This window comes from Simochromis diagramma, unplaced genomic scaffold, assembly GCF_900408965.1.
Source record: "Simochromis diagramma unplaced genomic scaffold, fSimDia1.1 OVJJ01000343.1, whole genome shotgun sequence".
Classification (NCBI taxonomy): domain Eukaryota; kingdom Metazoa; phylum Chordata; class Actinopteri; order Cichliformes; family Cichlidae; genus Simochromis; species Simochromis diagramma.
The window spans coordinates 9898249-9912832 of record NW_024386831.1 but is presented as its reverse complement, the minus strand read 5'-3'; the positions used below and the strand labels follow the sequence as shown (position 1 = coordinate 9912832).

The following is a 14584-nucleotide window of genomic DNA, read 5'->3' as shown; positions in this document are numbered from 1 at the left end:
TCACCTTTTTTTCTCTCTCTCTTTTGACACTGTGGACCACTTGTAAAAACAGATTTTTTTTAATGACATAAATAGTTGAAAAAGCTGCTTATTACATTATTCTGTTGAATGACCATGTGGTAAGTCTTTATCCATGGGAAGAGTTATAAAACTTCTGAAAATAAGTCTAAATATTGTGCCGTTCTATACATGGCTGCTTCCCCTGAGCCTGGTTCTGCTGGAGGTTTCTTCCTGTTGAAAGGGAGTTTTTCTTTCCCACTGTCGCCAGAGAGGGCGATCTGATTGTTGGGGTTTTCTCTGTATTACTGTAGGATTGTTACCCTACAATAATACAGGCTACTAATCGCAGTATGTGAACACGGCAAATTGACCTTGCAAGGCTACTCACATGAAATGAGTTACTAATTCTTTTTTCATTATGCTTAATGGTTTTTATTTAGTTATTTGTACATATGACAACTTTTATATATGTGCGTTTTAATGCCTCTTAGTACATTTTAATCTTAATCTGAATTATTAGACTCCTCCAGGGGAATATGCTTGTCTATAAAGTGGATCTCAAGGTTAAATTCAATATATTTTCTTCATTTTTGTGATTAAGAAAGTACGCTGTGTGTTTTATAAATAAAGCTGTAAACCATTCAGAAATGGTCCTTTTTTATTAGTGTGCACTCAAATATGGAACTCTGTATTTTATCTAGTCAATACTCAGATATTTTTTAGGTATCTGTCCCCTGGTTCATTTTTATGGTGAGAAAAGCCAGTAAAAGTTTCAGGCTTTCACCCGTAATATTTTTTTGTTATATTTATGTTCAGATATCACTTCAGGTTTCAAAGTCCAAAAGAAAAGGGTCAGGAGCTGCAGTAACCCTACATTAAAGTAATCAAGCATTAAAACTTTGTTTTTCCAATTAGTGTACTGAAAATATCTTCAACAATTAAGTTACAATTTACTTGCGGTGAGGTGTTTGTTCTGTTTCTTTGCTGTAGAATGTAATATTAAAAAAAAAAAAAAAGCTTTATCTGTCGTGTTGCTGGGAAAAAAAAAAAAAAAAAAACACAAAAAAAAATCTGTTCTTTTTCTCTCCAAACTGCCCACGAAATGTATTCACTGCTCCATTCGGATTCACACCTTCCACTCTGGACAGACTTCTGGTCTCCAGTCAAAACTAATCTGGTAACGCCCGGGGAGCGCTCGAAATACACCACCACCCAAATGCGTGCCCCCTTATCGGGGTTTAAAAAAAAAAAAAAAAAAAAGCACCACCACCACAAACAGTAATTTCGTTGTTACTGAGCACCGGCACCCTGGGAGCTGCAGAATTGCTCTTGACATTTTGCTGATTTGAGCACCCCACCCCCTGCCATTTATTTACCTTTTCACTAAATGGAAGTTTTCACTGAACTGAGAAAAAAAAATTATTCTACATCAGGGAGCTTTTCTTTCCATTTTCTAATAATTTAACTTTCAGTTATTCCCCTTTGTATTGCCTAGAAATGTTAATTAAAATCCAGTTCATTGTTCTTTACTTTTGATTCACTGGACTTGTTCAAGTGTTAAAATAAAGTTATCCCTTTAAAATTAACACTCTAATCTATTGTAATTCATGGTTCACACACTCCCAGACACCAAACCATACAGTTGCAGTTATTTTTAAGCTCTTGGTCTGATGCAAATCCCGACAAATCCCTTTGGCTTAGACGGGGTATGACACATCGTGCCTGGCAGCGAACGTCCTCCACAAATCAGAAGCCGCTCTCCGAGTATCCTCATGAATTTTACAGTGCAATCAGTGCAGAATATATCAAAAACAGCTTTCCATCAGTGCAAGTAAACCTAAGAGACTCGAAGGCTACTTAAATGTCACATCCTGAGTAGATTCCCAGCTTTTCTTCCCCCTTATATTAGTCGTCAACATGGCAGCTCAAAGACTTTTTGTTTTCTATTCTCCGATCAATACTTTACAATTAGAGGAACCAGAAAATGGCTTTTATGGTTGCTTTGACTGGAACTCATTCCACAGCATTAGCATAATATATTGCAAGTGTGCAAGGAAGCTACTCTAATGCTGATGCCTGCCTTGGATCTAAACCACATTTTTCCTGTTTTTCTGATTATACAACTTCTCTTTTCTTAATCAGACAACGCTACCTCAGAAAACGACTCTGTGCCCCATTGACCTTGAAAATTGAGCTTTCTAAACATTTTAACAGAGTAAAAAAAAATAGTATTTTAAACTTCTAACCATAACATAGTCGTTTTTGTAACTAAACCTAATTTAAGCTGTTGTCACACATGAACTCCAGATAACAGATAATAGATAAAATCAAGTCTGCACAGAGGTGGTCTCACTTTAGCTGAGGTTTAGATGAAGCTGCTGTCTGGGTACAGCTCACAGGAGGCAGTGCGCATGATGCCTATTTGCTTGCTGTGAATTCTCCATACGCATTACATTCTCGCCTAACTCTGCAAAGCCAGGCTCTGGTCAAGACCCAAAGTGGTCCTGACGTGCAAATTGTTCCCCTGACCTGATTTGAAGTGAAAGACTAATCGATCTCTCAAGCAACTGATTCCCTTCAGGATCCCTGGAGCAAAGTCTTTCTGTTTTCCTGGGCAAAGTAAATGACTAGAGGTCTTTGAGCCTCAACAATCTCAATCTATTCTCCAACTTTAAATGCATAAGAAGCACAGCTCGCTGGCTTGTGGCCGGGTGTGGTATATGAAAAGCACAGTGGGACGCTTTTTGTAAGAAGAACTGGAGGGCAGGATGAACTAGCCCCAGGAAAAGTGTGGATACAGACAGCGGGACGGTGACCATGGAAGCTAATGAGTGCGTAATAACTCACCAGCCAAGTCAATTCTGTTTGTGAGTAGCAGCCAATAAAAAGAAATCTACCTGAAAAACAAGGGTCTCCTTAAAACAAGAGCTAAAACAGGACTGCACCAAGGCCTTGTATAACATTGTTAAATCTGAAAACTGTGAATTATGCAAAGCACTTTAATAGAATCCAAGAATAAAAATACAGAGCTGGAAATGGCCTTAGTGGGTCTCATTTAAAAGAAGTCTAACAGCCTCAGAGTCAATCTCCTGGTCAAAATTAAGACGTGTTTGTTCCACCTCTGCTGCACCTCTCTCTTAATAACCTCTTAAAAGTGGAAAGACACTTGTAGGCTGACTCAGGAATCCTTATGTGGACTGTTACGAACACTGCAAACAAAAAAGCATCACGATTGTTTAGTTGTTGCTCTGAATATGCAGGAAGGATTCGCTCGTATTGAAAGCAAAACCAAAAAAAGTTTCTTTAATTATTAAATAAAACAGAACTTTTATATTTTCTCCCTCTTATATCAAAGCTGATCTTTCTCGACTTTATTATGCACCACCCTGCAGGAATCACATGCACTGTCTATCTATTTCAGTTTGAACCCTCGAGCCAGCTACCAAACATGATCCAGATGGCTTCATGATCCGGCACGAAAGCAGCACGGAGACGAGGGCTGGAACAGCTGGTTTAGACTGACCTGTGTTACTGCGGCTGAAGACTGCCATGGTCTGTCCACCCACTGGGTGCATTGTGAAGGGATGATCCTTTGGGACCTCCAGTGATGCATCGTTCTCCCCCACAGCATCCAAGGCTATCAGCTCGTCACTGAGGCTGAAACATACCTGAGAAACAAAGCTGGAGGTCAAACACGATGCACTGAAATTATATCGATCCATCAGAGGGAGGTGGGTCAGAGCAGCAGCAGACAGTGACGGGATGTAATATAGAAGAAAGAAAGAGTAAAATTACACAAAGCTAGCCTTGATATAACCTTGATTTTAAATATAGAATATATAGGTGGGACTGCGGATATTTGGACAGTGACACAATTTTAATAATTCCAGCTCTGTAGGCCATCACAGCAGATACAAAACAATCGAGTTTCAGCTCAAATGAAGGGCAGACTCTCAGCTTTAATTCAACTGGTTAAACAACAATATTGCATTAACTTTTAAACACAATATTTTACATGTTGGTAATAAAACCTTTATTTTTAATACTTTGTTGACAAACCTTTTGCAGGCGATAAATACCTGAAGCCTGAAACACTTGACACAAACAAGAAAACTGTTTTCAACTTTGTGATATTTTTTAATTTTTCTTATAAAAGGTGTAATCCCTAAAACCCTCAAATTAAACCAGAGTCTGCACTTTAAGTCATTAATTCACAAGATAAGTGCAAATATTTGGTACACAAGTTAAATATTAAAAATGACACCCATGTCCAAAAATATGAAACTAACTTGATTTAGTATGAAGGTGTGTATATCATTAGAAACAAGCCGTTCCTGCTGATCTAAAAAACAGGAAGAAAACAGGCGGAAAAGGCCTTTAAAGGTCATCTCATTGTAGTTAAAAACCAGCGTGTTTTATTCAAACATTTAACCAACAAACCAAATCATCCAAAGCTGACTCACCTCTGTTTTGCCTTGCTTCCTGTCGGGATTGTGAGAAAACAGAATAATTTAACATTTCATTAATCTCAATAAGTCAATAATTACAATTTTCCCACAGCTACAGCCAAGATTCAGTTTATGATGATATAAACATTCAAAAACTGGCATTTTTGTTAAAAAATACTTTTTAAAACAGCTGCTGAACAATCAGCTAATCACTGCAGCACTAACACTAAAAACTAATATGGACACATCCACACTGCGGTACCTACTTTCCAATGGCAATCTTTCCAACTTCTCCCTTTTCTGCAGCTTTGTCCCACTGCTGAGATAAATACTTGGGAACCTGGAGAGAAATGCACCAGTTTAAAGGCATCATAAGAAGAGTGCGTTCATGTTTGGGGGAGTTGCTCTTCTGACTGTTGTGTTTACCTGAATTTTAGTTGACCAATTTATATGCTGATATTTTTCCTACTGACTGAGATCTATAGGTGGTAGGTATAGGGAAATAAAATGAATTAAAATAATCTGCTGTCACTTTGTTTTTGTCCTGGTTAAATGCAATAACACACCCGATGTGCATCTTTAGGGTGAACTATGCATTGACGGTCATAGCATGGTTGAAGGACGTTTCTCCCATTGCTGCTGTTTTAAATACAGATATCGATAGATAATCAAATGGCTAGTTTAGTCCCTTTATCAAAGGGCTCTAATCATAAGTATCACATGCACTGGGAGCTAGCACCATTAGCTGCCACCTTGAAGTTGGAAAACAACACAGTTTCTGATGTACTCCCAGAGGTACGAGTCCAAGATACCTGATGAAAAGCTGAAACCACTTCTTGAGTATAACATCATTATCTGGACATTTTCTATACTTATTTTTATGAATGTTTTCATCTTAAACTTTTTGGACTGAGGGAGAAAATGTCTTTGATGTGTTATTTGGGAGTAAGATTCATTTACAGAAAACAGATGTTTTATTTTATTACTGGAAATTTGCAGTCATTTTAAATTTTATTTTATATTCAGATGATCTGTGAGGGAAGTGCTCACCCGTTAAGGAATTAAACAATGAATAACCAAGGGAATAAGTCACAAAGCCATCCTCTAATTTATTTTGAATATCAAGCATATGCATCCCTTTTCTCTTTATTCTCTTCTCAAGTCACAATTATTTGTACTTCTTGTATTGCAAGAAATATTTATTAGACTTAGATATTGATAAAGGACAGCTTAAAATCTTGCTCTGATTCTTCCAAGTGGGCTAATTTTTTCCCCTCCCCATTACTACGATACCACGTGAATGCACAAAGTCAATGCTTCAGTTGTTTTTTCTCTTGGTCACAAACACACAAACATATTCCGCTTAAACACCTAACGTAAAACAATAAGTACGAGCACTTCTTAAAAAAACAAAACACAACAACAACAACAAAAAACGTTTTTCCAAGTTCATGTGAAGTTACCCGCACCCGGAAGCTCGTTTTTCCGATTATTCTCACGCCACATGAATGCGCAATAAAAGTTCTGTAGCTTCAATCCTTCGATCAAGTCGACACCTTTAAGTAAGGTGAATTATTTAAAAAAAAAATAATCACTTTTCAAAGCAGTGCCTGTGTGTTACCAATAAACTGATAACACCTGTGAACGTCTGTGAAGATGAAACGACGTCGTGATTTGATCATTTTCAGGTAAACAAACCTTCACAAGCCACACGCCTTTACTTTGTTTGACTCCAGTCAGGTCAACCTCCATTTTCTCTGACATCGTTTTAAACAGTAATGCGAGAATTGGCTAAATAAACAAGTACAAACAGGGACGCCTGGTGACCGTTCAATTTACTCAGGAGTATCGAATTAGGCAGGGGAGGCTTCAAAATAAGACTTCCTGTTCTATCTTTCAAAATAAAACGGATTTTTATGATTAAAAAAAAATACTTGCACAGAAATGTTAAGTCTTGGCTTTATTATGTAAAATAGCCTGAGGCTGATTATACCTCGCTTCTTACCCTTTCATGGAGAAAAGAAAACCACTTTATTTTCCTCCATTATCTGCAGGTTCACACATAGATTAAAAAAAAGTTTCTCTTGATACTCTTAATTTTTATTATGTAACGTCCTCATGCGTGACCATTTCTGTGGACAGATTTTCAGCTCTCAACATTTTGATTAATGTGGGACTGTTTGCTCTTTAAAGACTTCATTTATCACGGATCTGCTGGGGGAGAAGTAATGACATGACGGGGACAAATGCCACAGGCTTGTGTGATTTTATGAGCTACAGGCTGCCTATTAAAATTACATGACATCCCATGAGCAAGACAGTGATTAAGGGTTGTGATCTTAAGCCTTCTCCATCCAAGTCTTAGACTATTTCCTCTAAAATAAGCCTTCAGTATGTGCATATTTAGATTAGATTGAAAAGTAAAGAAGTTAAAATGTTAAAAGGAAGCTCAACAGCTAATTATGTCCACTTTTTTTTTTTTACAATAATTCAGCCATAATGGACAAGTAATCATATGGTTGCATCAAGCAAAATATACTTAGGTCAAATAAGGACTGAACGACGGTCTAGACCTCTGAATCATCACTCTCTCAACATTCAAAGAGAGCAAAGAGAGTCTGATTGTCAGGCCACTAAAGTCCAGGGTCAAGCGCTGCAATGAAAGCATTATATGTGCACGCTGTAGGTGGCTTTAAAGGACACACTGCTGAAGCCCCCAAGTTTCTTATATCACAGCATAAACAACCTGGTGAAAAGTACAAAATTGACGGACATCTCAGTCTGCAAAGGTGTGAAAATAATGATCGCTGCAAATTACTGTGCCTTAAGTTTAAGATTTCCTCAAGTCTTCAGCATTAAAATGCTGCATTTTTGGACATTACATGTCTAAAAACAAGAGAAATACAGTACCAAAGGACATTAAAACCAACTATATTAAGTATTAATGCACTTTATGACTTGTTTCATGTGTACAGAGATCATAAAATTATAATTGGCTGCAAATTATCTAACTGTGTTAATTCAAAACCATTTACTGACTGGTACCATCATCATGTTGATCAACAGGAAACCTGGAATCGTTCAAAAATGAAACTAATTATTATTATTTTCTCTAATTTGCACCTCCTCATCTCCCTCCTGCTTGTGACCCTTAAATTAATCTCAGTAGCTCAATGTTGAACGATGTCACTCAAAAATGCATCTTGAAGTGAAAGAAGCTATCCACTGTAGGAAGCGATATGATGAATACTGCACAGATGTGTGAAAATAGGTGTTGAACACAGCTGGAATGTACAAACCATGAAGGGAGGAGTCACCTGTGATAAGCTGTGTGGTCATAAAAAACAACTGCAGTTGAGCTATAAAAAAACCCTGTTTTGCTTAGGCTTAAAAATGATTCTCCAAGGGAAGGATGTCTCGTTTTTGTTACATGTCTGCTGTCTCATCTCCTCTCTCTTTATTGGTCTTCCTCACATCTTTAAAGGAAAGCACAGAGACACAAAGAGACCAAGTGAGGATGTGCAATTTGAAAGGTTAGGTGGCGTCTGTGTTGTTGTTTTGTGCTGTGCCCTGTTTTGTCCTGCAGGAGCTGATTGGAGGGCAATTAGCTGCATGAGCTACACCTGAGCCCAGTGTGCTCAGATATGAAAGCTTCTCATTTCCCTGATTCCTCTCCTTGCATCTTACTCTCTCTCACCAGTGATGGAAATAGAGGAGCTGAACAAGAGACGGTCGCTTAATGAAATGAGACGCCCTCGCCTTGGAGCAGCAGCAATTTAAAGCGGTGTCAGTTAACTGTGATGCTTGATATTATTTTGTAATAATAAACACTGCAGCTATGTTTTAATATCTCAGGTGTAACTGAGCTCACGACTGTCTAGAACCTCTTTTAATTAAACTCAAAATATGGCATATATATAAATGTTATCCTTGTTTTTAATCACACACACAGGAACACTTAAAAAGCTGAAAGTGTGACCATCTTAATTAACTAAAACAATTTCTGAATGCAAAGATGAGCTGTTTAGTGAGTCCTTCCACCCTGGTTTGTATATTGCAGCATCTTTTGTATAAACTGAAAGTACTGCTGTAGAGGATAGACCTGTGCAGCTTCGATTATATATCCTCTGGTTAGCCTCCTCTCTTCTCCAAATGCATTTAAAGTGTTGAGACACACTTCAGTGTGGGGCACTGAGATTGATTTCCAGGTCACAGGCAGGAGGTGAGAGGAGAAGCCCTCTATCTCCCACTATGATCAGCCTGGCTACAGCAAGCTCCTTAGGTTTCTTTATTTTGCTTTCCCAATACACTGACACTTCATTCGGTATGCTCCTGCTGCTCAACTGCTCGTTAACACAAATATCAAATCAGCCAACCACATAGGCACAACATAAAGATTGTTAGGTCAAGGCAAACTGCTAAAGTTCACACCGACCATCATAATGGGGCAGAAAGGTTATTTAAGTGAGACTGAACGTGATATGGTTTTTTTACTTCTATTTTATCGAAATTGTTGATCTTTTCGGATTTTCCAACACAGCTGTCTCTGGGGTTTAAAAAAGAGAAAAATGTCCAGTGAGCCACAATCCTGTGGGCCAAAGTGCCTTTGTGATGTCAGAAGTCACAGGAGAATGGCCTTGTGGACAACAACCAAGTTGGCAGAAGAGCATCTCTGAGTGTAAAACACATTGAACACAATTTGACCCAACTTGCTATTTCTAGGTCATCTCTGTTTACTTGAACATGACAGCAAGTACTCAACTGTCCTCCACACTCATTTCAATCAATCAATCACTCTGAACAGGAATGTTGCAGGAAAACAGGAAACTGTTTGAAGCATGCTGGACCAAAATCTCAAAAGGAAGACCTTACGCGAATACAGAGAAAGTAGAGAAAAAACCCAACAAATTACCCCTTATGAGCAAGCACATGGCGACAGTTGGAAGGAAAAGCTCCCTTTTAACAGGAAGAAACCTCTGGCAGAATTAGGCTCAGGGAGGGGCGGCCATTTGTCACAACCGGTCGGGGTTAAGGGGAAGAAGCTGGGACAAAAACAAGCTGTGGAAGAGTACCAGTGATTAAAATTAGCTAATGATTAAATGCATAGTGAGTGAAAAAGAAACACTCGTCATGGGAAGCCCCCAGCTGCCTAGGTCTATTGCAATGTAACTAAGGGAGGATTCAGGGTGACCTGATCCAGCCACAACTAAATGCTTTATCAAAAAGCCTAATCTTAAATCCAAACAGGGAGATGCTTCCACAGAAAAGATGCCTAGAAGTTGAAAGTGGGTTCAAATTCACATAAGCAAAATATACCCAGTGAAGTCACAGGTATATATACATGTTGTCTTAATGTAATAATGTTTTCGTAAACACATTTCATGTCTCTCAGTCCCCGTTTGAGATTGTGGGCTGAGTTTCACCGTTTTTTCCTAAACCACTTCACTGAATGAATCACCTCAAACAGTTTTCAGCTGCATTTAGACACAATTTGCAGATCTGTTTTAACCTTTTACAAAGCATGTTTTACGCAGTGATTCACTTGTGATGCGTAATGACAACAACAGGTGGCCTAAATTAAACCATAACACAGATGCCATTTCTGAAACACAGCAACTCAAAATTGTCCACACTTGTTGCTGCTGAGCTGGCTCCAGAACAGCAATTTTACATAAAACCTGTTTTTTTTTTTTTCATAAAAGTGTCCTTTACATTTTTCTTATATAAGATGATGTTTACTTGAGTCATCCTTCATATAATTATGAGAAAACATGGTCACTTTCAAAAGAAAATTATAGTATGAGGCATATACATGCATTGGTGATCCTCTGTTGCCACTTTTACTGTTTCCTGATGTTTCATCACTTTGTATTGACAGAGGAAGCTGGGGAGGGGGGTTTGTTTCTGTTTTACTTCATATTTTTTGCCATTTTAGTCGAATCCAACCATGGGGAACAGCCGCACGTCTTTCTTACTTGATCTGGTGTGCGATGGCTGGTCAGCTGTGTTTTTAATATGACTGGCTGTGTGTGTGATCTGAAACATTTATTTGGTTTTGAGCATAAATAAAACTGTTCCGGCATGGTTGAAGTTTTTCTTTTCTTTATTTTTTCCAAAGGTGTTCAAGGTTTTGTGAAACTGAGCTTTGTGTTTGGAGTCTTTGGAACAGATGGAGGGTTTCAAAGACTCCAGGAAGGCTGAGTGCTTCAAAGGAGGCGAGAGAGGATGACAGTGTGACCTATAGTTCTCCTGATACTCTGCAAGATTTAACTTGGTGAAGCTTTAATTACTGTGATAAATATACATTTCTACACACTTGTTTTTTGTTATTGTTATTAGTGATATTAATGACTGAACCACCATAATAGTGATTTTATGATCATTATAACAATAGAAATGTGAATACACACACTCACTGATCTAAACCTGTTGTGTAGGTTTAGATTCGTATAAAAATAACAATAATAATAATCCAAAAAGGCAGAACTCAGACCAGACCCAGCATAGAGGAGCTGTTTGTTAGTTTAGGTATTAATAATTAAAACATGTTAAAAGTTTATTTTTATATTGCAAAAATGGGAAATATAATTCTTTGTTAGGAGAAATAGATAATAATTATTGGTACCCAAGTCCAGGCTCTCTGAGTTTGGATAATAAACAACTTTTATTTTTGTGGGCTAGAGCCATTAAAAATACACAAACAAGGATCGAGTAAGGCCTTCTTCAGGGTTTCCTTGGTTATGAGTTGGTTTTTTTTGTCTTCTAAGTGGCGAGCTGAGCAGAGCTCTACTCTGGAAACTGGGAGAGAGAGCAGCAAACAAACACAATGAGGCATGAGGAGAAGATGGTTAAACATGAACAAGATGAAGAAAACCCAAAATAAGAGTTGTGCTACTGTGACGTAAACATGTTGTTGTTTTTTTGTCTTTTCTTCTGCTACCACCTTTATAATCTTTACAGCCTGGCCAGCAGGGGCTTAATTGGAGAACAAAATCACAGGTTTATGTTTAAATAGTGCCAGTCCACAGAAACAGTCATCTCAGAGCAGGTAAAGACCTGATGAATCAGTGATCCCTCTGATCCCTGAAGCGACAGGTGTGCAGGTGAGCAAACAGCATGCAGGAGACGAACAGAGAGCCACACCTGGACACACAGAGAGAAAGAGAGCTGAGAAAGGGGAGACAAAAACAGACTAGGAGCCTCAAACCTCTCGTCTCCAGCGGCTTCCTGCGACTCTGACAAAAAAAAAAGCCCTGCAGGTGTTATTCATGCGTCACCCTCATGAAAGGGCACAAATACATTTTTACATTAATGCATTTATCCTTTATCCTTCAAAAGAGAGCTGTGGAGATTGTTTCTGATACTTCACCGTTTGCCCGGTATGTGCACTGTGATAGTCTGCTGAGTGTTTTTGCCACACTTGCATTTCAGACTTAACATCTGATGGCTTCTTAAATAAGAGGTCTGTGACTGCGAATCAGTAGGCGAGGTAGCCGAGCTCTGCAGTGATTATTTCACTGCATAAATTATGCATGTAGAGCTTGAGCCCAGAGTAAATCAAGATTAGCTTTCGAGGTCATTAACATGAATCATCGGCGTGTGACTTGCATGTAATTAATGCAAACTGCACTGGCTCAGAAAATTTGGAGACTTTGATAAATTCATGGAGATACTGAACATGTGCTCTCAATATTGCTTAATATTAAACACCTTACTTGATTTACAGTTTGATTAACTGTGACATCATAAGTGATGATAAACTTAGACTGTAGCTGTTCTCAGCACATCATGAGTCTAAATCAGAGTCGTTTATCACCCTCATGTTGTTGTGAGTAGTCAAAGAGGCACACCCAGAGGGGCACAGCTTATCTGAAATGACATGTTCTCTGTAACTATCTTTAATTAAGTCGTGGATTGGGCGTTCATACTTCAGCACTGAAGCTCATTTGTATATACTGCCATCTTGTGGACAGATCCTAGAACTGGAACGGAATGCAGTGAATGAGTGAGTGAATGAACAACAAACTAAATGTGGGATGAAGAGTAAGCTATATTTAGGATCCCAGGACTTGCAAACTGAATTCATGGTACTTGGGGAGGATGGGTGCTGGTCATGTTGGGACATTCAAGGGAAAACCAATAAGACGACTGTTAGGTTAAAAGGAGAGAGGAAGGAGCTAAAATGGCTTGTTTCAGGCAGATGATGAACTGAAAGCACTGTATAGGATTAATAAGGATTACTCTGAGCTGTGACTCAGGCAAAACTGCTCTAATAGGTGGTTAAAAATGTAGAGTTAAGGTGTAATCTTTTTGCCAGGAAAACGTTTTAGAAACACTTTTTTAAATGTAAGACAAGACCCTCATGTTCAGATGATGGGTGTTTTTTCATAACAAACAGCAGAAAGAACTTCCTGTAACTTTCCTAAATACATCTCTCAGCAGTGTGACCTGCAACCAGCATCCATGTTTTTGTAACACAAAGACTTGCCTCAGAGCCGCCGCACCTCTGTCAGCTGTCCGGTCGTCAGCACATTCACATAAAGTCGAACACAGTGAAAGCTGCCATCTACATCAAGACCCAGAGACAGAGGGTCCAAAGTGACCGACCCGATGACCGCAGATTATCAGCATCATTGGAATGTGTTGAAAGTGAGACGACAAATCCTAAGTATAACTTCCTCTTGTAACACAAGTTCAAACTCTGTGAAAATCCTGCAGTCCTTTATATGTCCTCTGCTGGGTGAAAGATTCAAAAACGCCTTTTCATCAGGGATAAAATGAACTTGGCAGCAACTTGGCTGCAGTTTTGGCTTTGCTCGCTCAAGGTCGTCCTCTCTTTGAGTTAGGTGCAGTCTGAATGTATATCAGCGAAAGACAAGGATGATAATTAACCCGGTGAATTAAATGCCAGAGCTTTGATTTACGTTAAGACGTCTCCATCAACAAGATCTCACCTTCAGCTCGGGGGAGACATTCTGACATGAAAAGTTTTGTTTTATTGTAATTACCTGCTTTTTCACTTCAATGAGAATATCTCCTGGCTCTGACACGCTTGCTGTGAGTGTGATGTAAGGCATGATTGTTATAATTTTTTTTTTACAGTTAAGTGCTTGCGATGGGTTGCAGGGTTTGTTGCCATGGCAGCCCCTATTAGACAGATGTCTTTAAAAGGAGAAGACGAAGAGGGAAATACTGAGGAAAGAGTTTCTAGTGTTTATTACAGCTACTTTACTGTTAAATATTAATTCTCTGCAATGGGCAACAAAGATTCTTGAACTTTTCACTCAAACATTGATGTAGCCAGGTCACTGAAACAAAGTGACAACAGAGAATGTTGACTTGATATTTATACATAGCCACAGCTGTGTATAAATATCACAGTGTTCGCTGGAGTGTGATTACATTTGGATGTTAGACAGAAACCGCTTAGGCTTAGAAAAAATTGTTTAGATTAATATGTGTGTGAATGAATCAATGAGGCTTGTATTATAAAGCGCTTTGAGCGCTCAACCAGAGTGGAAAAGTCCTATATAAGACCGGCTCCATTTACAATTTACTCTGTTTAATGTAAAATATATAAGCCTGTAAAGGTCCAGTGCATTTAACAAATGACATTTATTTGAAACATATCTGGCTGCAGGAACATGATTACAGCCTGAACTGCTTTTATTAAAACTTTTTTATCAACATTAGACACAGATGTTAGACAAAGATGTCACAGATTTTTTAATGTATTTATTCCCTGTGGTTAAACAAAGGTTGACTTAGTCTACTCCTTATTTAGGTTTAAATGAGTCTATTATGCATGTTTCCATGTCCATATTTTGCTTCACAATTCAATATCTGTGTCTTATACTAGGCCTTTGTCATAGATAGGCTTTTGTAGATAGATAGATGGACATATACACTAAACAACAAAAGCTGGTTATAAGCTAACCGTAGGCCAGCTAATGTTAGGCTCAAGTGTTCTAAAAATCACACCCTACCTCTGATAAACAATTTGATTTCATTCTCATATTATATGAGAGTTTTTGCTAAGTGTCCCAGTCCAGCAATGTTAGATCATTTTCAAATGACGTGTTACAAAGCCAACTAACAGCAGCTAAAAGATGCTCATAGCAGCTAACAGCAGCAAA

The 14584-nt window shown here is 38.4% G+C and overlaps 1 protein-coding gene across 3 annotated transcripts in view; it reads right to left on the bottom strand.

Annotated features, from left to right (window-relative positions):
• LOC120731315 (general transcription factor IIF subunit 2-like) overlaps positions 1-6310 on the bottom strand; it is a 66408-nt gene extending 60098 nt beyond the window's left edge. The window contains exons 1-5 of one of the 3 annotated variants that reach the window (XM_040028293.1): positions 5912-6099; positions 4715-4788; positions 4464-4482; positions 4290-4342; positions 3524-3668 (exon numbers count right to left, since the gene is read on the bottom strand). In XM_040028293.1, the coding sequence (XP_039884227.1) occupies positions 3524-3668; positions 4290-4342; positions 4464-4482; positions 4715-4788; positions 5912-5954 (334 nt within the window). In that variant the 5' untranslated portion in view covers positions 5955-6099. Of the gene's footprint in view, positions 1-3523; positions 3669-4289; positions 4343-4463; positions 4483-4714; positions 4789-5911; positions 6100-6146 lie in introns of those variants that run through there. The other 2 variants (XM_040028294.1, XM_040028295.1) reach the window with 2 other exon arrangements.
• Positions 6311-14584: the final 8274 nt, after the last annotated feature.